This window comes from Anneissia japonica, unplaced genomic scaffold (genome assembly GCF_011630105.1).
Source record: "Anneissia japonica isolate Jap-2015-1 unplaced genomic scaffold, ASM1163010v1 scaffold287857_len828801_cov194, whole genome shotgun sequence".
Classification (NCBI taxonomy): Eukaryota; Metazoa; Echinodermata; class Crinoidea; order Comatulida; family Comatulidae; genus Anneissia; species Anneissia japonica.
This window is the reverse complement of record NW_022738478.1, coordinates 701,123-724,731: the sequence shown is the minus strand read 5'-3', so window position 1 is coordinate 724,731 and position 23,609 is coordinate 701,123. Positions and strand designations below refer to the sequence as shown.

Genomic DNA, 23,609 nt, shown 5'->3' with positions numbered 1-23,609 from the left:
TATAGCTTATTTTACTTCCAAGCTTTCGTTACTATCTCAGCAACTTATTAATTCGAATTACAATAACAACCTAGTGATATTATAAACATACCAAATATTTTTGGCATGATTTATAACATTATCAATAACAATTTCAGACTTTTGAAGTGTTTAAGCTATTTATTGTAATGTTTGTGATAGTATTTGGTTCCTTATGTTTCCGAGTAATTACTTTACAGCACAGTATTAATCTTATTTCAATTTAGCATGAATAAAGAATTAAAGTTCGCCCTCCAATTCTAGACTAACTTTGGGACCTGAAAATTTGGTGTGTCTTGGTATTCGGCCTCTTTAGTGGGTTAGCTTAGTGTTAATTAATAGATTGATTGTTATTTGGTTCTTTGAAAAAGTGGTATTGAATTAAAGGGGTCTCAGATGGTGCACTGTGTCTTATTCACGGTACAAGATTTTTCGACAACTCGCATGGTGGCGTAGTCTCTTATGTGTGATGTAATACATGCGCATGCGTAAAGAGAAGAAGTGCCTAGATGACTGGTGTTGACTGAGAATTCGTGTGTTCTATTTTGCGTTGTTTGCAGAAAGAAATAACAAAATACATTGCATCATTGTATCATTATGATTATAAATAAGACAAGCCTGTAGAGTGTAGTGCTAACTTTAAGCATACTTTCACGCTCAAAGATGGAAGTATTCTGTAAAAATCCGTTTTGGGTAAGTTATAAGCATCTAGGCTAGGCCTATCTATGCTTGTTTACAATTACGTACTACGGACACGGTGTAGATAGCCAGGCTATCGGGGCGGCGGCCTAGCATAGGCAACTAGCTAGGCCTAGTAGTAGTAGCCTAGAGTCTAGCGCCTGTTTTTCGTATGTCAGGCATAGGCAGTGTAGTCCTTTGGCTTAGGCTAACCTAATGGAGATTGTTGTGCCTACACCAATCCCAACTAGGCCTACTGGTGGTGCATTCGCAAATTTACAACAAAATGGTGAAATTGTAAGCTCTCTCCTGCTGGCTGACGCTAGGCCTGGCTAGTTCCTAGTCTGTCTAGAGTCTAGGCCTAGCCTAGGCTACAATACAGTAGACTAGAGAGGCCTATGTTATGACTGGCTTATGATATATGGGATTTACAGGGGGAAAGTTATTTATGCCGTGGCTAGAGATACGGTACCGTATTTCTACTTCAATTTGCTAAAGGTACGGTAAATGGAATTACGTCACCATCACCCAATGAAGTGCCAGAATGTGCGTGACGTCATTTTTCAAGACTAGCATTGCATTGCAGATCACCCGCGATGAGCGGTGAAACGAGAACGATGTACAGTACTGGGAAATTAGAACATCAAAAGTACAATATTGTTTGACTTTACTGTTATCGATAAATAGGCTTATGCTTCCACTTAGTAAAGAGTTTCATTTAGCTAGGCCTATGTATAACCATTATCAAACAAGGACTGATTGTACCAAACTCTTGGCATGCCTCTAGGCCTTGCTTAAATTCTTCGCTTGGCGAAAAATCTAAGCAAGCAAGGCCTGCTCGGCCTTGCTTGGGTTCTGCTTTTCGCAGCAGCAGCTCTGGTGACATTGATCTGAGTGGCATAGGCCCATATCATTCAAAAACTTTGAACTCTGAACTTCATAATCCCTACATCCCAAGTTTTAGTCCAAGAAGCTTGAAATAATCCCATGCTTTACAATCCCACCAAAATATTCATACAATTTGAATGCACAAAACTTTTCGTAGGGCTAGACTTCGTCACTGTTATGGTACAGAATCAAGGCCTAGATCGAGAGAATGAGTTTCCCCTTCGTGATTATTACTATTGAATCAAATTTTTCCAATAATTTTGATGCAGACCATAAAACAGTACTACGGTATATAAAATGCTAGGAGACCTTATGAATCTTCTTGTTTAGTATATTCAGTTTTTAGTGCTTGTCATGTCACAGGTGAGCAGTGTGTGCCAAGCGAAAAAATGTACTTGATTAGCAGATGATTAGCTAGGCATAGATCGAGTACAGTATATTCTTATAATACTGTCATAGAAAAATAGGCGTACCACTCAATAATAAGAGTCATGTCATTTATATAGCCTTATCAAGCAAAGCATCATCCTCAAACAATATTGTACTTTTGATGTTCTAATTTCCCAGTACTGTGCATGATCGTTCTCCTTTCACCGCTCATTGCGGGTGATATGCAATGCCAGTCTTCAAAAAATGATGTCACGCACATTCTGGCATTTCATTGGGTGATGGTGACGTAATGCCATTTACCGTACCTTTAGCAAAACGAAGTAGAAATACGGTACCGTATCTATAGCCACGGCGAATTATTTATGGCCTACTACCCAAATGTGAAATGTCATTTTTCAAATGTATTGAATACCTTTTTGCAATCTTCTTTCTGAAAACGCTACACATTCCACCAATCCTTCAATATTTAAAGAATTCAACATCCCTTTTTTTGAAAACCAAATCAAGTACCATTTTGTCTGCAACCTTGGGGAGATTGTCCAAATGGAATCTTACCCTCTTAACACCTCTCTTCCATCCCACCGCCATTGCCCTACATCTCTTCGCCACTCTAGGCACTCTGAATTCCTACATATCGCATGTCGAACTTCTCGTTTTGCTTCATCTTTCCTTCCATACTCCTTGAAACTTACATATTCCATCTCTATTGATCCATCCCTGATTTGCCCCTCCACTGTCAAACTATTCCTCGACCTGTAATTCAACAAATATAGTTCTTTCACATTTGATATAGGCCTAGGCCTATATCAGTGTGTTCTTTTGTGAATTTTGTAACATTTTGTGCACGTTTTTAGCAGATATTGGCCCATGATGGCTTTCAAAGTAATAAAAGAAATTGAATTGAATTGAATCTTACAATTCTAAGATTTATTTTTCCAGGATCCGGATTTACTAAATTCTTCAACACCAGATGTTTCCGAGTGTTTTCAGGAGACTGTGTTGGCATGGATTCCTTGTTTTTATTTGTTTCTTGTGTCACCATTGTATTTTTACTGCCTCAAGAAAAACAACAAAGGTTACATTAAACTATCACTTCTTCATGTTTTGAAGTCGGTAAGTTTTTATTCACACTTATCATGTTTTCAAAGATATATTCAAATATCAAAGTAAATCATTTAATAAATTGTGTAAATTAATGTAAAAACAACAAAAGTTACATCAAACTATCACTTCTTCATATTTTGAAGTCGGTAAGTTTTTATTACACTAATCTTGTTTTCAATAATGCAGTATATTCATATATCATGTAATCATTTAATAAATTGTGAAAATTAATGTAATTGGTATTTAGATGTTTTCATTATAAAACCAATGGCCACAAATTTGTTTTTCTATGAGGTTGGGTTAAAATTCCTAAGGAATTGCACAGCATTTGAGATTTTTTTTTTTACTCTGAAACACCCCAAAGTAGTTGTGTCATCCAGTCCCAACTGACTCAAATTTAAAAAAATATAGGGTTGTCTTTTTAAGCTGGATATTTTTACCCAGATGGAGCCCAAAATACTCTATCTGTACAGCAGCCCAAAATACTAACTGTACACTGATAAATGTGCATTTATTTCATTACAACTGGAAATACTTTGAGTGGATGCATACTGTATGAATTAATGTATTGCATGACAAGGGACTATAACTCCAGTTTTATTTTCTTCAGGTTACATGTGCCATACTGATTCTACTAACGTTGATTGACCTCCTGAAAGGTGTATCAGATTATGCAGATGAGAATGTTACACCTGTATATATATTCACACCTGCATTATTATGTGTGACAATGGTAAATAATAACATCATCATTATGAATTTGATGTCACAATAGTAATGTATTTTATGATTCTAATGTTTACCAAATTTTCTCTAGAAATCTAAAAAGTATAACCTGCCAATGTTATTTCTATATTTCTATAATATAGAGATATCAGAGGTAAAGGTAGTCCTGTATTCATTGCTGAATGTAGGGGAATGAACTATTAGAAACCCATCATACTAAGCGTCAGTATTGTGTGATAGGGTGGCCAATACCTTTCCACGCCGCCTTGGTGATACTATATTATAATTTTTAACAGAGAAAAGTTTTTTATTTTACTGTTTGGTTGCACTACAGTGCCTAGTACTTATCATCCCTGTGATGGGTCAAACCAGAATATAGAAACGGATGAGAGCCTAATTTGTAAAAACGTCACTCCACCAGTTATGCCACGGAAGTCACAATCGTTTTCATGGAAGTACGCTCGCTCTGCTCTAGTCTAGAGGAAATGTATCTGCATAATTGCATTAACTATTCACTAAATTTCCTAATAAATATTTGGCCATTAAATGGTGTATATACTTATTGTCACATGGTATTTAAGTACACCAATCAAATGATCTATTTAGGTGTATAAAGAATAAAAGAAATAGAATCCTGTAGATAAAAAAAAATAGACTTAAATTAATCTAAGATGGATATGGCTTTTGAATACATTTATTTTTTTTAAATAATTATGATGGTAGTCTTTTTAAGGCGGTAGATATTTCTCCGGTTTATTTTATTAACTGCTTGGTCTTGTCTACCAGCATTAGTATTATTATTATTATCTAGGTTTTTAGTTTTTATGACTTGATTAAATACAGTATGTTTACTTTCTTTGGAATTCGCTCCTACACTCATTGAAAATGGGTTCTTTTGTAGCTTTTAAGGAAGTTATCATTTAAAATTAAATGTTAGGAGTATAATCATTGTTTGTAGGTATTGTCATGTAGTTTAATTTCTTGAAAGAGAGTCCCTGAATAGCAGCTGACCTCTTCGGCTTAGCTGGAAGGGCAGCGTTCCCAAGTCTCCTGCAATTCGCTGTAGTCTCTCGGAAACAAAAGAGTTGAGAACAGCTTAGCTCAGTGAGAGCAGCTTAGCTCAGTCAGCTAAACTGGTGGTAGCCACTGTGTGTGTGCTGAATCGTGGAGATCTCTAGGTCCCCGGTTCAATTCCTATCGCTGCCTCTCCTTGTTATAATAGCGCACCGTCTTTGGGATGAGACGTTTAAGCTGTTGGTCCCGTGTGCATTTATGGCCCATGTGCACATTAAAGAACACAGTACACTCTTCGGAAAAGAGTAGGGGATTGTCTCCCGGTGTACTGCCCAATCACCACAAGAAGGACCCCACTGGAAATAAGTCTTCCAGACTTTCGTGGGCTATCCTTGGTGTTTACACCGAATAAATCTAATCGAGACGTTTTCCCACATTCCCGTAGGAAGCAAGAATCTCCTAGAAAATAACCCATTTCCTGCAGATTCATGATATTTGCATGTTTTCATGTTTTATTTTTTATCATTAGCTGTTCCCTCCAATTAAAGACTCCCTATATTTAGAGACCAAAGTCCATGGTTTTGGCAGACCCAAATGAACATTTTCCCTTTAATTAAAGATCATTATAAAATATATCGATATTAAAATACAATTTTTTCTGTAATAAATTTTGTTATATATGATTTAAACGTAAAAATATTAGCCAATGCACGAAATAACATGTTTTGTGTATATTGAATAACGAAAGTAGATGTTAGTTATTACTGTAATATTAGGCACTTTACGCAACAGGATGGGAAGACTGGTGGACGGTGGTTTTGTGCTCATCAGAGCGTAAAGACCACAGTCAAAGAATAGAGGGCGCTTAATCCAAATTGCCGTTCTCAACGGCTCCCCGTCGTCTTGCGTTAAGTGCGTATTTTGATGGAGTTTGGTAGAACGAGTACAGGACTTCATGTCTGACTACCATAATATATTTTATCAAGAACAAGCAGCCTGAGAATAAGTAAGCTAATGCACATTTTAAAACATAGAATGTATTATTTCTTAATTTCACTCTAAATAGAGAAATCTAAAGTCCACATTTAGTGCCCAGGGTTCCCAAAGTCTCCCGCAGAGTCCCAGGATGGAGTCTCCTGGAATCGGCAGGTAGCCTCCTGCACTCCTGCGAAGAATCATCAGGAAAGTAAATCAACTCCCACAAATTAACGATATTTGTATGTTTTTACTGCTGTACTAATGTATTATCAATTGTCTCCCGGAAGTCAGTGCCTGTGGTTATCACCATGCACAGAAAAATATATGTAGAACTCATTAAAGCAGATTTCACACATGTGGATTCTTCCAACTTGGGAACCCTGGAATTGTCAGCCTCTTTAAATATGTGAGGTCGGACCACAAAATGAGATGCATCCTTGGTGAAATCATATTGCGATATTCACCAAAACAGGCCAAAGTCAATATTTTTACAAAATTTTGATTTTAATGTTTTTAAATAACTTGATACTCATATTTTATGATTGTATACTTTGTAAGCAAATTTTCTTGCCAAAACAATGTTCTCTGCACGTATTCTGTAATTCTAGTCATATTATTTGTACAGGTTAGTTTATCTTTCAGATCGATTTTCTCAAAACGTGGTTCTTATACACCTAAACTTTAAATGCTCACATCTCTGGATTTACTTATAGTAGGGAAGCCATTCAAAGAGTAGACCAAATGAAAGCTTATAATGTGATCTACCCAAATATAATATAAACTAAATTTTTGAATTTCTAACCATGAGACTCATTTTGTTGCGAGACCTCACATATGGTTTAAATATAAAAAGTAAAATTAATTAAAAAAAAATTCTACCATTCCCAGTGCCATTAATACTGCACCTCGCTCAATTAGGTGCAAAAAATAATTATCATTTCCTGTGTACTTATTTTAAATTATTTGTGTACTATGGACAAGCAAAACCAATGTTCAGTATAACTGACAATTTATATAAGATATTTTTACAACTGTATTGTACTGACTAACGAACACTTATTTAGGCGAGACTTCCTTATATCTTGTTAATTAGCTTTGTTAAAATGCTTGCAACACTATCAAATGTTATGTGATTAATTTGCATGATGTGCCCATATATGGCATGGCAGGGTCGGATTAGAATTTTTTAATTACATGATAATAACTGGTTTTTCACTTTCAGATTTGTGCATTTGTTGTAATTCAAGATGAAAGAATGAAAGGTCAAATGTCATCTGGAGTCATGTTTGTTTTCTGGATTTTGGCTGTTGGTTGTGGTGTTATAGAATTCCGCTCAAAAATTATTCAGGTATTTTATTTCTAAAATTTCATTTTTTATTTGACCGGTAACTCGGTGAACATTTCTTCACATAGATTACTACAAATTAATACACTACTTCTTAGGAGTAGATTTTATGAAGTAAGCTTGAATCAGTGGTGGCGCCAGAGCAGCGGGGGACCCCGTCTTGCGATGAAATGACGAGGTCGTCGGATCAAAAATTTAAAAAAATAATATTTTACCCATCCAAGTAATACTATATGAATTTCCAATCGCTAATACTGTAGTCTAAAAAACCTCTCAACCCTACCAGGGTCTTGGTAGGCCTCTTGGTTCAGACTCCTCTGTCAGATGTCAGACCCCTTTTTCTGGAGCCACTACTGGCTTAAATCAGCTAGAAAATTGTTTATAATTATTATTCATATTATTTTGCAGGATACTGGTGATACATTCCGCTATGTAACTTTTTATATGTATTACGTGTTTCTGATTGTATCTCTGGTGTTGTCGGCCTTCTCAGATCACCTTCCACATTACTCGCCTGTCTCTCCAGACACAGTAGGTTATAATTTGCTTTTACACAATTTATTGATAGTTGCCATAAAAAAAAGAACATACAACATTGTTATTGCTGAATGAATACTACTGTATATGTACTTGGTTATAATTTGACCCAATACTCTATTATTAATAACCAATATTCTAATTCTAACACCATAGAAATTAACAAGTGGTTAGTGACGGGGGTGGACTTAGGGGCAGGGGGGATAGCTTCCCCCACCCTTTTTGGAAAGTAAAGAAAAAAAGAAAGAAAGAGAAATTATTGATCACCCAAAACACCTCAGATGTCATTTCTGGGCCTTTAGAAAACAAAAATTATGTGGGGCATACCCCCGGAACCCCTTAGGGCAGTGTCATCTCTCGATTGGCCACCCCCTTTAGACATGTATCCACCCCTGAGTGACCCAGGATGTATATCAGCGGTTTTTGGGGTAAGACAGCTAATCAATTTTATATATACTGTATAAATATTTATCACTTTTCCCCTAGAATCCATGTCCAGAGAAGACAGCCTCATTCTTATCTCGCATCACCTTTTGGTGGTTCACCAGGTATATTGTAAAACTATGTCAGTCTTAAAATTTTATTGTTAATATTATATAGTAATTGATATGTTAAATTTATGTACTGGTAGTAATAAAATGTTAGTTCTATTTAGTTGTAAAATACATACATTGGCTACAATGTAATTTCATTGAATGAATTCTTGAATGCATGAATGAATGCCAAAATGGCCTCATCTCATTATTACACCAGTCATCAGATCTCTGGGCAACCTTTGCAATGTAACACATGAACAGTTGGGGTTAACACAACATGTCTATCACTAATAGAGTGGGCAGCACATTTTCCTACTGTTTTTTTATTTATTTTTTAAAAATTTTTATGAACTAATTCCAGCTGAATTCCCAGTTGCAGTTAATTGTGATTTAACTTCTCTTAACAGTCTGGCAATTCAAGGCTACAAAAGAGCACTGGTGAGGGCAGACTTGTGGTCGTTGTTAAAGCGTGATGAGGCTGGCACAATTGTCCCTCGCTTTCTTAGGAAATGGAGGAATGAGATATGCAGGTAATGATTTTATGAATTTATATGTCATTATATGTATTTTTTAATATGTTTTTTGAGCAAATAAAACCATTTTGGTGATAGGAACTTGTTTCTCCTTCGTCTGACCCCCCCTGCTCTGAAGGTTTTGTACTATTGATGTCTTATTTGAGTTGCAGAACTGGAGCGAAGTGATGATCACCATCGCAACAAAAATTGAAATACCCATTTTATTCTTCCCTTGGCAGTGTAAAAGGGGTATTATTAGTATTATCATCTAGGATTGGAAGGCAAGCATCCCACCAAGCTATGCAACTCCACTCCGAAAAAATTATAATGTAATCAAATTATTGTGTGCACATATTTGTAGTTGAATCATTTTGTTAGCAAACCAACATTATTGTTTTTTTTTTATTTTTGATCAAATCCTAGGACTGTGAAGAAAAGAAAATCTAAAGAAACCAGGGAAAGAAAAAAGTTTGTGGTGGTCAAACTGGATGAAGATCCTCATTTGAATGCCAAGAGTGGGGGCGCTATGTCAACCAAGACAGAAGTTGCGGATGATAGTTACGCTGAATGTCATGAGCTCACAGATTTCTTTGGTCGACCAGTTGATCACAAAGCCTCGCTGTTGAAAAGCCTGGTTAAAGCATTTGGTGGATGGTTTTTATTGGGGGCTGTGTATAAGTTCATCTATGATATTTTGCTTTTTGTTAGCCCACAGATTTTAAGGTTAGTATTACAGTATCTGCATTGGTTGCAATGTTCAACAGTAGATAGTTTTAGAGATTTTCCTCATTAACAAAATTTCCCAACTGACATGTCTGATCTTATAAGCAATTGCAAAATAATAAGTTCACCACAGCATTAATTTCAAAACGTTTGGATGAATAAAGTGATGTCTGTGTCTATCTAATAATCAATTACTCAATAAAAAATAAACCATAATATTTATAATGTTAAAAATAGTTATTATGATAAGTAGTTGTACTTGGATAGTGAACTTAATCACTTTACTAAAAGTTGCATTTCTTTCACAAGATAAAAATTTTATCAAAGTGCTCAAAGTCTTATATGAGTCTTAGTGAGTGGAGGTGTTTTTGTTTGTTGCCATGACAGGAAATGAAACCAGGTGCTGGGTTTGGAAGGCAAGCATCATATCCACAAGGTTAAAGCTCTACACCAAATTAATAGTGATAATGTTTCTTTCAGATTACTAATCATATACACACTTGACAAGAGCATCTACGAATGGCAAGGCTACGTGTACGCCATCAGCCTTCTCATCGTCGGTATCGTTCAATCTTTGTTTTTACATCAATACTTCCATATATGTTTTGTTACTGGAATGCATCTGAGGACTGCCATCATCGGTGCTGTTTACAGGAAGGTAATTGAACGTTCCAGTAAGCTCCGCCCCATGGAATTTTCCTTAGATCACACAAAATGACAAAAACTTGTGTGGGCGGTCAGCGTTAGAGCCTTCCACAGTTAAATAAAACATTGAAAAGTGCTTTTAAACCAATAAAAAAAATAATACAAATATAATAATCTTCAATGCATAAGTTTGAGATGTTCTATATATTTTTATTTTGATTGGTAATTTATTGTAGTTTAAATGTAGTTTAAGGTTTTTATAATATTTTTTATAATTAGCTTTTCTCCTTTTATCAATCCTTTTATCAATTTTGCCTTAACTAATCTCAATAAATATTCTAAATCAATTATTTAATCAAATTGCATATTCAGTAATAATGTTATATTTTTCTAAATTTATATTTTTGTATTATTATCATGTAAACACCTTTGAATAAGAATATTCATGAAAAGGGTGATATATAAATAATTTTTATTTTTTTTTAATAGTCTCTTGTACTTAGTAACAGTGCTCGCAAGACCGCTACTGTCGGTGAGATTGTCAACCTGATGTCCGTAGATGCCCAACGGTTCATGGACTTGATGACCTATCTTAATAGCATCTGGTCATCCCCGCTCCAAATTATTGTGTCCCTCTACTTCCTATGGGGTGTGTTAGGACCATCGGTGCTTGCAGGTGTTGGTATTATGGTCTTACTGGTCCCGCTAAATGCTTTCATTGCGACCAAGTCCAAGAAATTGCAGGTACTGTATGTAGGTGGTGATGGAGCCTTTATGGTCTTTTTGCCGCTAAATGAATTGCTGGCAATTAAGTTTAAGAAATGCAAATATGATTATATGATTATGTTCAGTACTGGTAATGATGAATTGCTCTCCTACTTTGAAAGGGAGTGACGGTTTTGGACTAAAGTAATACATGGAAATATGTTGAAAAATGAATGAATAAATGAAAAAATAAATAAAATTAAAAAAATAAATACAGAAATGCGAAAAGTAATTGTTTATTTTGCTTTTGTATTATAGGTGAAGCAAATGGCGTTAAAAGATGCACGAATCAAGCTGACAAACGAGGTGCTAAGTGGTATTAAAGTTCTGAAATTGTACGCCTGGGAAGAATCATTTGAAGATAAGATCAAAGACTTAAGAAATAAGGAGTTAGTATATTTGAAGAAGTTTGCATATCTGAATGCTGGGACTACCTTCACATGGACTTGCGCCCCTTTTTTGGTAAGTACAAGTTGTGTCTTTTAACAAATGCTACGTTCAGACCTGAGATATCTGTGCCGTAACTAGCGAGATGTCCAGACTGGGCGAATAATGAATGCTAGTGTAAGTATTCGCGTGAAATATTTGTATTCGTAATCGCGCATTTTATTTCCTGTTTACATCTAGGCTTATTGTGATTAGTGAATTCCTGGCCGAGTTCAAAATCATTGATGCGTGACCGTCATAACTCAGTGGCATGCGCTAATCTGGGGTCTGTTGGTAAATTATCGTACGCCAGTGGTTGCGCGTTAATACTGGCATTTCGCTATGCCGCGCACAAGTTCGAACCACTTGATTAACGTTAAGCTAGCGCAAGTCGCTGCGTCTCAACATAGCCAAAGTACTCTTTTAATGTCTTTATAAAATACTTCTCAAGGTTTCTGTATTATTATATTAGGTTTGAGCATTGGTACCGTGCTCAAGCAGGAAATGAAAACCTAGTGGGGATATTGGAATCGGCTACTTTCAGTTTGCAGTATGTACACTCAGACAGTTGAGCAAAAACGTGGGAATCAAAGCCTTTGTGCAACAACTGCCATGGTTTAGATCCATCTACATAGTTTGATAGTTTCCTCGCTCACATCACAAACTAATGATTAGTTCGTGGAAACAAAAAAGTGCTTTAAAATAAACACTGTTGCTGAATTCTCCGCTCTTTTTCGAACTGCTCCTTTCATCAGTTCCTTTAAGTCCAATCTCAAGACATTCCTCTTTCACCAACATTTTGATAATAATAATTACTGCAGCAGACTTTTTTTTTTTGCTATACTTTATGTAATGTGTATTATTTCTAATTTTGTTGTTTTTGTCTTATACAGGTATCTTTGTGTACATTTGCTGTTTATGTTCTCGTTGATGATACCCACGTTCTAGATGCTAAGAAAGCTTTTGTTTCACTGTCGCTGTTCAACATACTTCGTTTTCCATTGATCATGTTTCCCAACATAATTTCCAACATTGTACAGAGCAGCGTGTCTCTTCGACGTCTTGAACGATTTTTGAAACAGGATGAGTTGGACTTGAACAGTGTTGAACACTGTGATATGCCAGGTAAGCATAAGATAATGCAATCTAACTTTTGTATGAAAAGAGATTTTGCTTCCTAAAATTTTTACTGTATGCATGATGAAAAGAAATGAGGATATCTTCTTGATGTTTTGTGTTATTATTCAACACCCTGAAGTGGATGATTCTATTTTATTGTTTTTGTTGTTACTGTTGCTGTCCTTGTTGTTTTCAAAGACATGTTTCAGTTTGGAAACTTTGTCAATTGTTGGTTTTGTCAATATGGAGTATATGAACTATCCATATTCAGGGGCGTATCCAGAAATGTCCAAAAGTAGAGGCCAAAAGTTGGGTCGATCGAGACAACATTGTCCTAGGGGGTCCAGGGCATTCCCCCGCAAACTTTTTGTGTTCTAGATGCCGGAAAATAACATTTGATGTGTTCTGGGCTATCATTTTTTCTTTTTCTTTCTTTTTTTCTTTTTCTTTCTTTTTTTCTTTTATTTTTCTTTTTTTAACCTCCCAAAAGGGGGCCCGTAAATCCGCCCCTAAAATTGCCAGGGTTCTGACGAGCATGTCACGGTGCCTGTCAGCAATCAAAGGGGAGGGGGTGGGGTGTCCACAATTTCTGTTTATTGTGTACTTTAGTACACAATTGCTATATCCCATTTACATGTAGTAAATACTTTATTTGTTGACATGCTTTTAAGGTCAAGCAGTTGTTGTTGATAATGCTACCTTCAGCTGGGGTAAAGATGATGATCCCAATTTACAAGAGTAAGTTTGATTTCTTAATTACAGTACTGCTTTATATTAAAATGCCTTAATATTTAAATTAATGTGTAGTTTATAATTCTACTTTTAAGTACTTGAGTGAGGAGGGTGCTTTTAATTATTTTAACTTATATGATTGTATAATTATAATGATTTCTGCTTTTATACTTAGATTAATGTATATTTTATACATTAATGTACTTGCTGTAATACTGATGTTGGTTTACTTTAAGTGCATTTGGGCTCTCAATCTTATATACTTAATTTCAGCATTAATTTAGATGTGCAAGAGGGTGCCATCATCGCTGTTGTTGGAAAAGTGGGTTCTGGGAAGTCATCACTTATTTCAGCAATGTTAGGAGAAATGGAAAAGACAAAAGGAAAAGTCTTTACTAAGGTAGGGGGCAAAGTGCGGCCCGACAGTGATTTTTTTAAGAAAATGAATTATACCTGTATATGTGCTACCTGCAACCATCTTTGGTTAGAAAACACCTTTGTTCTTTACGGCCCAACACCGACCATCTGAGCATAAAGCGGTATAAAAGCAGTGAATAAAGCTTTTTGGAAGCGTACTGCAAACATCAGAATTTGGGTGCGGCCCTCAGTGTTAAAGCAAAAATTCACTTTGGCCCTCTGACCCATTTTTATGCCACCCCTTTACCATTTTTGTTTAAATTTGAGAAGAATGGAACACTGATACTCTACATATCAATCCATGTCAATTTTTTTTTAAAGGGTTCTACAGCATATGTCTCACAACAAGCATGGATACAGAATGCTACGTTGAGAGACAACATCTTGTTTGGACGTAACCTGGAAGAGGTCAAATATCATCGCATTGTTCAAGGGTGTGCTCTAGCAACAGATTTTGATATGTTGCCAGGCGGTGATATGACAGAGATTGGTGAAAAGGTGATTAATCATGTTATTCTTGTGCATTTTATTATTTTTTTCTGATTATTCTTCTAAAAGATGTGTTCACATCGAATTAATTTTGATCAGGATAAAAAAATCTGCGTTGGTCAAATTTTGGAAACATTTCGTGAAATGTTAAGTGGTATTAGGGAGCTTTCGATTCGTGCGACGATGTGAAGCTAGAACGGATTCACTTAGGCATGACTGTCTTACACTCCCTGCATAACCTCCTCTCTTTATAAACATACTAAACATTTTCTCATCTCAATTAAGTCATAAGTATTTATACAGTGTATTTAAATGGTTACTGCTAATTATGTATATTCCTCTAGGGTATTAACCTGAGTGGTGGCCAGAAACAACGAGTGAGCCTCGCCCGAGCAGTTTATTCAAATGCTAACATCTACTACTTGGACGACCCACTGAGTGCTGTCGATTCTCATGTTGGAAAGCACATCTTTGATCATGTGATCGGTCCAGATGGTCTGCTTAAGAATAAGGTAATCAGAGCAGGTGTACAATCAGTTAAGCATAAACAGATGTACAGATATACGTGAACATAAATACATGTGTAGGGCTACGTTCAGGCTTAGAGATAAGCCAGGCTTGAGTTAAGCCCGGCTCAAAGTTAAGCAAGGCTTAACTTTGCCGGGCGTTCAGACTAGCAGGTTTAGCCAGACGAGAATTTGCATAATAATGAACCGTAACCAGAAAACATGTTTCAAAACATTACTCGCAAAACGTACGCTCGCTCACAGCGTACGTAATTGAATGCTGATTGGTCATATCGTCACCCGAAGTCAATGCAAGACCCCTCCGCAACGATTAAAGCCCGGCTTAGAAAAGTTAAACACGGTTGCGCGCCAGGCCTAGTTACTATAGGAACACAGCCCAGCTTGAGATAAGCCACCTAGTTCAGACTGGCAGGTGGATAAACCCGTTGTTGAGCCGGTTTTATCCACCTAGTCTGAACTAGGCCTAATATTCACATAGACAGGTGCAAGAATTAATTTACATAACATTATATTTGCATGCAGATGTACAGCAGCATAAATGCAGGTAAACGTAATAATATGGTTATCCATTATCAATTTTTTTTCTTTTTAGACACGCATTTTGGTAACCCATGGCATCAGTTTCTTGCCTCAGGTTGATCAAATCGTTGTACTTGTTGACGGACAGGTGTCAGAGGTCGGATCATACACTGAACTACTTGAGCAAGAGGGCGCCTTCTCTGAGTTCTTGAAGAATTACAGTTTAGATGCTGAGAAGGAGAATGGTACAGAAGATCAACCAACAGGTTTGAATCTAAGTCAGACTATCAAATTTTACTCAAGACCATATATAGGCATATTCCGAATATGGGCATACAACAGTTTTTTGTCAAATAAAATTTTATAATCAAGTTCAGAGGTTTATAGTAATTATAATTGTTTGCATATGAAGAACTACTAGAGAAAGGAACAAGCTGGCAAATAGTGATAATAATATATATGTGTTTGCTCGCGCCATCTATACACATCTCAGAGCACTGTTTGTAGTGTACATGCAGTAATAACAAAAAAGCAATAAGCCTACCTAATCCTGTTGCTAACCAAACTGAATATTTATTGGCAGTGTTGTCACTACATAGTGAAGGACTTGAAGTTGTTAAAGGAAGATCAGATGAGGATGAAAGATGTCTCTCCATGTTGTCCGTCGGTGATGAATGTGGAAAGAGTTCTGACAACATTGACAGAAGGTAGGTGGTTTTCAGGGGTTTAGCCAGAAAAACAAAATAGGCCGTCCAAAATGGAAGCCAGTGGGCGTGGCACTGAGCCGATGGGCAGCATCTTTGGCAATTCCCACCGAATGTTGAAACGAAAACAACGTACATTCAATCAATAAATGTTGTTGTTATCAAACTTAAATATGATTTAGCTTTAGTTTAATGTAACATTCTATAAATTTGAAGAATATAAAGAATTTGCTAAAGGTAGACCAGGCCCAATTAGGCTAGGCCGAACTGATTAGGCCAAACCGTCCAAGCCGTCATGGTAAAAGTGGCCGTCTTAAATAACTGTAGTCCGTCCAAAAGGTGGCCGGACGGCTCGCTGGCTGGTGGTTTTGTTACCTAGGTTTGAAGAGAATATCATTGGATTGAATTTCTTCGGTGTGATACACACCAAGGATAATCCATGAAAGTCCTGAGACTGTATAATATCTTTTCAGGTTGACCTATGACACAGTATCCCAGTTGGATTCAATATCCATTGGCAGGCAAATTCCTCTTGCAAAGTACAAAAAGATGGAGGAATTGAAGAAGGTTGCCATGGATAACAAGGAGGAAAAATTGATTGAAAAAGAAAAAACAGAAACAGGAAAGGTGAGTTAGGCTACTGCTACCACTATTACTGCTGCTACTTATGCTGCTACTGCTGCTGCTTATGTTGCTACTGCTGCTTTGTATGTAGCTACTGCTGCTGCTTATGTTGCTACTGCTGATGTTTGTTGCTACTGCTGCTGCTTATGTTGCTACTGCTGCTGCTTATGTTGCTTCTGCTGCTGCTTATGTTGCTACTGCTGATGTTTGTTGCTACTGCTGCTGCTTATGTTGTTACTGCTGCTACTTATGTTGCTACTGCTGCTGCTTATGTTGCTACTAGTACTACTACTGCTGCTTATATTGCTACTTCTATTCCTTATGTTGTTGCTACTACTACTGCTTATGTTACTACTTCTGCTACTGCTGCCCTGCTACTGACTGAATTTAAATTATATTATTTTTGTATTTAGGTGAAATGGTCCGTGTATACAACATACCTGAAGTCTGTAGGTTGGCCACTTTCAATCCTAATCTTAATATTCTACCTGTTGTCGAATGCTGCCTCGATTGGCGCCAATCTGTGGTTGAGTCACTGGAGTGATCAACCAGTGATTGATGGTGTCAACGATGCCAGTAAACGTGATATGTATCTTGGTGTGTACGGTGCTCTGGGCTTCGCCCAAGGTAAGATATCTCTCCCTACACTATTACAGTGCATACATTTTTTATCATTTATTATATTATTTATTATTATTTACTTATTATTTATTTATTTTTTTATTTTTATTTTTTTTTTTTTAAGCAATGCTTTAATTATTTTTTCAATCATTAACTACAGAACAACATAAAGTATTTGTATTACTGTCAGCTATAAGGGACATCAGTCATAATAAATTACAGTAAAAATACTGGTTAATTTATGTAAATATTTATTTCATCATGAAACACAATGTCAATATTTTGTTAAATGAAATCTCATGAAGTTTCATATGCATGTATGTGAGACATGTGTATGTTTTGTACAGTATGCATGTGTATTATTATAGTTTTATTATTTCTTGTAAAAAGACATTTGTGGCAAAGACCAGTTACTCTTCACAAAAGTCGATTTTATTAATACAGAACTCAACATTATAAAATGCTGAAAGAATCATTGAAATCAGATGTTTCGTTGTGAAATGACAGGGGTTTAAACATACAGCTGTGTAATTAATAGTATTTTGAAAATCAACAATACATTTACAATTAATTAATCAATTTACAATTACAATTTACAATTTTGTGGAATTCTCAGACAGAGACCATCACCAAATTTTTTAAAAAAAATGTTGTTTTAACGTCGAAAATTGAGAAAGTAACAATAATAAAAGAGATTTCGAAAATGTTGACATTTCATCATGTTTTTATCTCCTAAAATATGATTTGCGAGAAGTGATTGGTTTGGCTTGTCTTCACCACATTTTAAACATTTGTTTGGAATGAAATAATGTAGATTTGAAATTGTACTGATGACTTCTTCCCACAATACATAGGGTTCCTGACTCTAGGCTCATCAATAGCAGTAGCAATAGCAGCTCTAGCTGCTGCTTACAAAGCTCATCAAAGACTCCTGCTCCAGGTTCTTTACGCTCCAATGGCTTTCTTTGACACCACGCCCCTGGGCCGTATTCTGAATCGCTTCAGCCGTGACCTGTACATGATAGATGAACTCACTCCTCGTAATTTCTCCACCCTGTGTCGAACGTTCATCTCGGTACTGTCCATAATGATTGTCATCAGCTACACGCTACCCCTATTTATTGCCGTCATCGTACCCCTATCTTTCCTCTACATTTTCATTCAGGTATTATAAGAAACAGAATTGTATTATGTGTACTCATTTTAGTCTTCCATCTGGCTTATATAATACAGCTTTATATATAGTTTTCTATGCAAATATATTCAGTAGAATGTTATTTTAATACTCTGTTATTAAACCTCTTCTGTCATTCTCAGTATATTCATGGTGGCATATTTTATTAGTGTGTATAATACTAGTAATAATTGTGCTCTCTTCAGGTGCAAATACTATTATCAGCATACTTCTTTATGTTGGCTTGCTTTTTAGTTGGAAAGTTTTATATGCTTACCATGGACACTCTTCATCCATGGCCAGTTTGAAATTTTGAGGTAAAAGTCACAGATTTAGGAGGTTTGTTGGAGCTAAAAGTGAGTCGTTAATTTTGATAATGAACTTATTATAGTGCCCTCTAGGAGCTAAGGTTATTCAGTTATTTTGGAAGGTGCTCTACTAATATCCTATCATTGCTATAGTATATTAGTGGTTGCCTTGGTAGTGTGAGCAACCATAAGCTATATATACCTATCATCATCATTATTTAGTATAGATTCTTTTCAGTGTAAATATTTGCATATTCATATTTGCATATTCAAATTTCCATATATTTGGATATTCATATTTGCATATTTATATTTCCATATATTTGCATATTGATATTTCCATATATTTGCACATTCATATTTGCATGCATTTGCTTATTCATGCCCTAGGTACAGTACTTTGCCTTTAAACATGTTTCTCTGTGGATATATATTTGCATATTCATATTAAAGTATATATTTCCATATTCATGAATATATTTCCATATTCCTGCATCTCATAGTCAGTGTGTGAAGTGACTTATGTGGCAGACAGTTAAAACCCCTTTTGATTGTGGTAAATTAATAATGATAATATATTTATTTCCTCAAATATAGGAGGAGGGTGAAGCAAAGCATGAACAAGGTTCCTAAACAAAATTTGGCACCTCAAACACAAAACATAAACAAAAATTTCTATATATTAGAACACAACTTGTATTGTTTTGTTGCAGCTCTTTTCGTGATTGTACTGGCATTAAGCACTGCTATCGGCTCCCTCCAAGCCTCTCGTAGACTCCACAACTTCCTGCTTCGTCATATATTTCATTGGCCAATGAGGGTGTTTGACTCCACTCCTCAAGGCCGTATCTTGAATCGTTTCAGTAAAGATGTATATGTAATAGATGAGAAATTACAAGAAATAATCTCAGACTTGTTTTCCTGCGCCTTCGAAGTGCTTCAAATTCTTGTAGCAATTAGTATTACCACGCCGATATTCGATGCTGTGCTTCTTCCAATAGCCTTTTTCTATTACCTTATTCAGGTTGGTCTATTTGGTTTTTATTTTATCAAATCATCTATGTTAACTTTTATATATTTTGACTTGCAAGTCTTTGTTGATTGGTGTTAATGTTTTGCACTTTTATTTTTCCATTCAACTTTGTGCACGTTATTCAAAATTTCAGCTGCATAACCCAGCTTTTCACTACTTTGCTCTGATTTTGCTTTTGTAATTGTTTTTAGTTTTCTGATCTCCCACAGCCCTCTCCAGACTCACCCCACCACTGTCTGCTTCACCTTATAAAGATGTATAGTGTCATTAGGTTGGTGTAGGTTTTTAACTGGATTTCAACATAGAATTTTACCACCAACCTACAGCTCCACTAGAATGTGTAGAATGAAAATCTCAAGTTGTTGTTTTTGCACTTAAAGGACTGCATATCTTAGGCATTCTGATGCCTTCTTTGGATTGAACTCTATTGGTCAAACTAACTTACTTGGACAGCTGGACCCAAAAAAATTCCATTGCGAACAGCCTGGGTAGCATTTATCTTGGTCAAAATATAACCATTCTAGTTTTCACGAGCAGTAATCATGACACCCCTATCGCTCCTCCATCTTCTCATAATAACTTCAAGGGAGTAGAGAGGATTCATTTTTTGTAAGATTCAGTGTCATATATGCAGGAGTTCCAAGTCTAATACAAGTCGGGATGGTCTCCCACACTCCTTCTAGCAAGCATCTCTTTGAATATATCCCATTACTTACATATGCATAGTATTTGCCTGGTAGGTTCGAACACAACTGCGCTGATTACTAGCTGCAATATTATGGAATTCTCCCCAGGGATCTGACTATGTGTTTGATCCAGTGACCGGGGTAGTAATGTAAAGTGCTTAGAGGCATTGTGCATGAAGTGCTATATAAGAGCGCCATATTATTATATTATTTGCGTGTTTTTACTAATTTTATTATGAATTGTCTCACTTTTATTTTCTCTTGTACTTTCTAAATATTTTGCTTTGTATTATACTGTATAACAAAAATGGCATTTTGTTATCGTCTTCACAAACATATTTTTATCAGTTATTACTTATCACAAGTATTATCATAATTATTATCACTTCTAATCAGTCATTAGTTTTATCATCATTGCTATCATTACCGTCGTAAACATCACTAATTTCATCATCCTCGTCAGAGTCGTAATCACTTTAATCTTCATCATCTCCATCACTGTCAACATCATCATCAATATAATCATCATCATGATCTCACTATTATCACCCTCATCAACATTATTATTATCTTCATATCACATCATCATCATCATCGTCACTATCTCAACCCTCATCTTCACCAACATTATCATCTTTGAATCCCCACACGATGGCGTGTATTTCAATACTTGGATTATCATCTTCATTGTCATCATCACTATCATTCTTATAATGATCATTGATATTACTATCATTTTAATCATGATCGTCATCCTCATCGTCATCATCACTAGCGTCATCTTCATTATAATAAATAATAATAATAATATCATCATCACCAAAATTTAAAGTGAGCTACTGAGGTAATATCAAACCAACAAGCTAGGTGGCACTCTTCACAAGTGTACACAATGACTACCATTGCAATACTTCAACTAATTCTTATCAATATCTGTTCAATCTTTATCTCGATTCAGGTTTAGGCATCCTCTTTGGGGGCATCTGGTTTGTTATCGGCGGGTTGATGGCCTCGAAAAAACTACACAAACAGATGGTGCACAATATTCTTTTAACACCCATGTCCTTTTTTGACAAGACACCTAAAGGTCGACTACTGAATCGGTTTTCAAAAGATATTGATAATGCTGATTTCCAACTGCCACAAACATTTCAGTCCTGGTTGGGATGTGTCTTTAAAGTATCTGGTGCCCTTATCGTCATTTGTATTTCTACTCCAGTTTTCCTCACTGTTTTTCCGGCTTTAGCTCTGTTTTATTACATTGTTCAGGTATTTTCACTCAATTATTTATTACTTTAAATTTTTTTTAAATGCATTTGCATTATATTTATTAACAATTCATATTTATTGTTTTTAATTAAGTAAGAACACTGGTAGCACTGCCTTGACTAACTTGAATTATTTAAAAAGACAAAGTGTTACCAGTGGTCTGCTGCCCTCATCTGGTGTAGTTGTCATTTTAAATACTTGTTGTTTTTTTCTTGTGTGAATGCTCAGTTGATATATATTGACTTTTTTTTCTTAATTTAATCGATAATGATGTATATTTCCTCAGAAGAGTAGATGTTGATAGTTCAACCTTAGGAAATGCTCAGAAAACTTTTATTGCTTAAAAATTGTACTTATAAAATTCTTAATTAAGAGAATGCTTAGAAAAATACTTTGAGGAATGCTCAAAAATGTACTTAATAGAATGTGCAGAGAAATACTTAGGAATTGCTTGGGAGAGTACTTTGAAAAATGCTTAGAAAAATTGGAAATATGCAGGAAAATACATAGCAGAATGCTTAGAAAAATACTTAAGGGGATGCTGAGGAGATATGCTAAGATGATGCACAGGAAAATAATTAATGGGATTGCTCAGGTGAAGACTTAAGGAATGGCTAGGAGAATAATTTAAGAGAATATACCTAATTAATATGCATTTATTTAAATGAGGCAGTTATTACATGTGTGAATTCTCAGAATGATTTCTCAAGACCCTAATGCAACTTAAGAGAGTACTTGTAACATTTAGAGAATCAGTATTTAGAAAAATGTTAATGAAAATACTTAAAAATGATCAAGAGATGATCACTATGCATATACTTATAACATTGGTTTCAAATACTTTGTTTTCCTCCCATTAAAACAATTTTACTTAATTTAGCTTTTTTAAATTTCATTATTTGTGTCACACATTCAACAGACCAGCTAATTCAACATTTTTTGAGTGACAGCATCAAAATATTACAATGTAGATGTATGTAGAGAGAAAATTAAAATTCATGAATATGACACAATGGGATTACGCACCGAGATCCCAATGGGCTACTACTTGCATAGTAGTCACATGATCCATTCTAATTATTAATTGCAATTCCAAGGTCCAGCTGGCTTCAACTCCTGCCATGGCAACACGACCACAACATCTCCACTCCGTAAGCCTTATTCTTGTGCGTAAAAAAATTATTAATAAAAATATATATTAAATTTTAGTGCTGAAGCTGCAGAGAAACACAATATCTACACAACTGTCCATTCTAATGTCTATTTTTCTGCCAATTTCCCTGAGCATGGCCACTGAGCTAACATTGGCATGATAAACCAACTTTTATCTGATGTTTTAATTGCTTCCGTGGTTGACTATTCCTTGTGCACCTAACATCTAGAATAGCTACTGTTTGTTGTGTACCTAACAACTAACACAGAGATACTATTTGTTGTGCAACTAACAGCTACTACTGGTGGTGTATCTAACAGCTAACACAGCTACAATTGATTTCAAATCATTTCTAACAACTGACATGTTTACATTGGTTTAGTTTAGGCTTTTGAATATTTCATTCTAACTTGAACTTTATTAATTTAATTAATGCTCACTGACCCTAAACTATGATTTGATGATAACCTCAGAAAATGATGAGAAGATACAGTAATTGTTCAAAAAGGAATTGAAAAAGAGTAAAAAAACAATCAAGAATTTATTATGCATTAAGAAAGTATGAATATTCATGCTAATATTTAAATGTTACTTGGTTTTGCATATTTAATAACACCACCTGTAAGTCAATGCTATGTTTTGCTTTTCCTTGCATGATCCTTTTCAATTTTTTAAAACTTGTTTACCTGTCTATTGTATTCTTTAGGCATTAATTTAGATGTTCAATTAATTTTAATTTTAGAATGAACATATCAAATGTGTCAATTTATAAATAATAAAGCCCTGTCCAGATTGTCAAATTTTGTTTGATAAAAACATGCGACATAATAATAATAATATTAATATAGTATTTATATAGTGCCCAAAGGATCACATCCCTCTAAGTGCTTAACCAGTGATGTTGTTATTATTACCCCTGGTCATCGGATCAATAATCAAATGACAT

General features: G+C 35.4%; 1 protein-coding gene across 5 annotated transcripts in view; it reads left to right on the top strand.

Moving 5' to 3' along the window:
- The first annotated feature begins 537 nt into the window (after window positions 1-537).
- Window positions 538-23,609, top strand: part of LOC117117547 (multidrug resistance-associated protein 1-like) — a 28,992-nt gene continuing 5,920 nt past the window's right edge. The window contains exons 1-22 of one of the 5 annotated variants that reach the window (XM_033261869.1): window positions 538-711; window positions 2,914-3,087; window positions 3,689-3,811; window positions 7,019-7,144; window positions 7,550-7,672; window positions 8,165-8,226; window positions 8,622-8,744; window positions 9,153-9,452; window positions 9,933-10,110; window positions 10,587-10,841; window positions 11,121-11,324; window positions 12,182-12,413; window positions 13,079-13,145; window positions 13,413-13,539; window positions 13,878-14,054; window positions 14,390-14,557; window positions 15,165-15,357; window positions 15,675-15,798; window positions 16,269-16,422; window positions 16,833-17,046; window positions 21,200-21,510; window positions 22,608-22,661. In XM_033261869.1, coding sequence (XP_033117760.1) covers window positions 682-711; window positions 2,914-3,087; window positions 3,689-3,811; window positions 7,019-7,144; window positions 7,550-7,672; window positions 8,165-8,226; window positions 8,622-8,744; window positions 9,153-9,452; window positions 9,933-10,110; window positions 10,587-10,841; window positions 11,121-11,324; window positions 12,182-12,413; window positions 13,079-13,145; window positions 13,413-13,539; window positions 13,878-14,054; window positions 14,390-14,557; window positions 15,165-15,357; window positions 15,675-15,798; window positions 16,269-16,422; window positions 16,833-17,046; window positions 21,200-21,510; window positions 22,608-22,661 — 3,519 coding nt within the window. In that variant the 5' untranslated portion in view covers window positions 538-681. Of the gene's footprint in view, window positions 712-2,913; window positions 3,088-3,688; window positions 3,812-7,018; window positions 7,145-7,549; window positions 7,673-8,164; window positions 8,227-8,621; window positions 8,745-9,152; window positions 9,453-9,932; window positions 10,111-10,586; window positions 10,842-11,120; window positions 11,325-12,181; window positions 12,414-13,078; window positions 13,146-13,412; window positions 13,540-13,877; window positions 14,055-14,389; window positions 14,558-15,164; window positions 15,358-15,674; window positions 15,799-16,268; window positions 16,423-16,832; window positions 17,047-17,894; window positions 18,206-19,235; window positions 19,547-21,199; window positions 21,511-22,607; window positions 22,677-23,609 lie in introns of all 5 variants that reach the window. The other 4 variants (XM_033261868.1, XM_033261872.1, XM_033261871.1 and 1 more) reach the window with 4 other exon arrangements.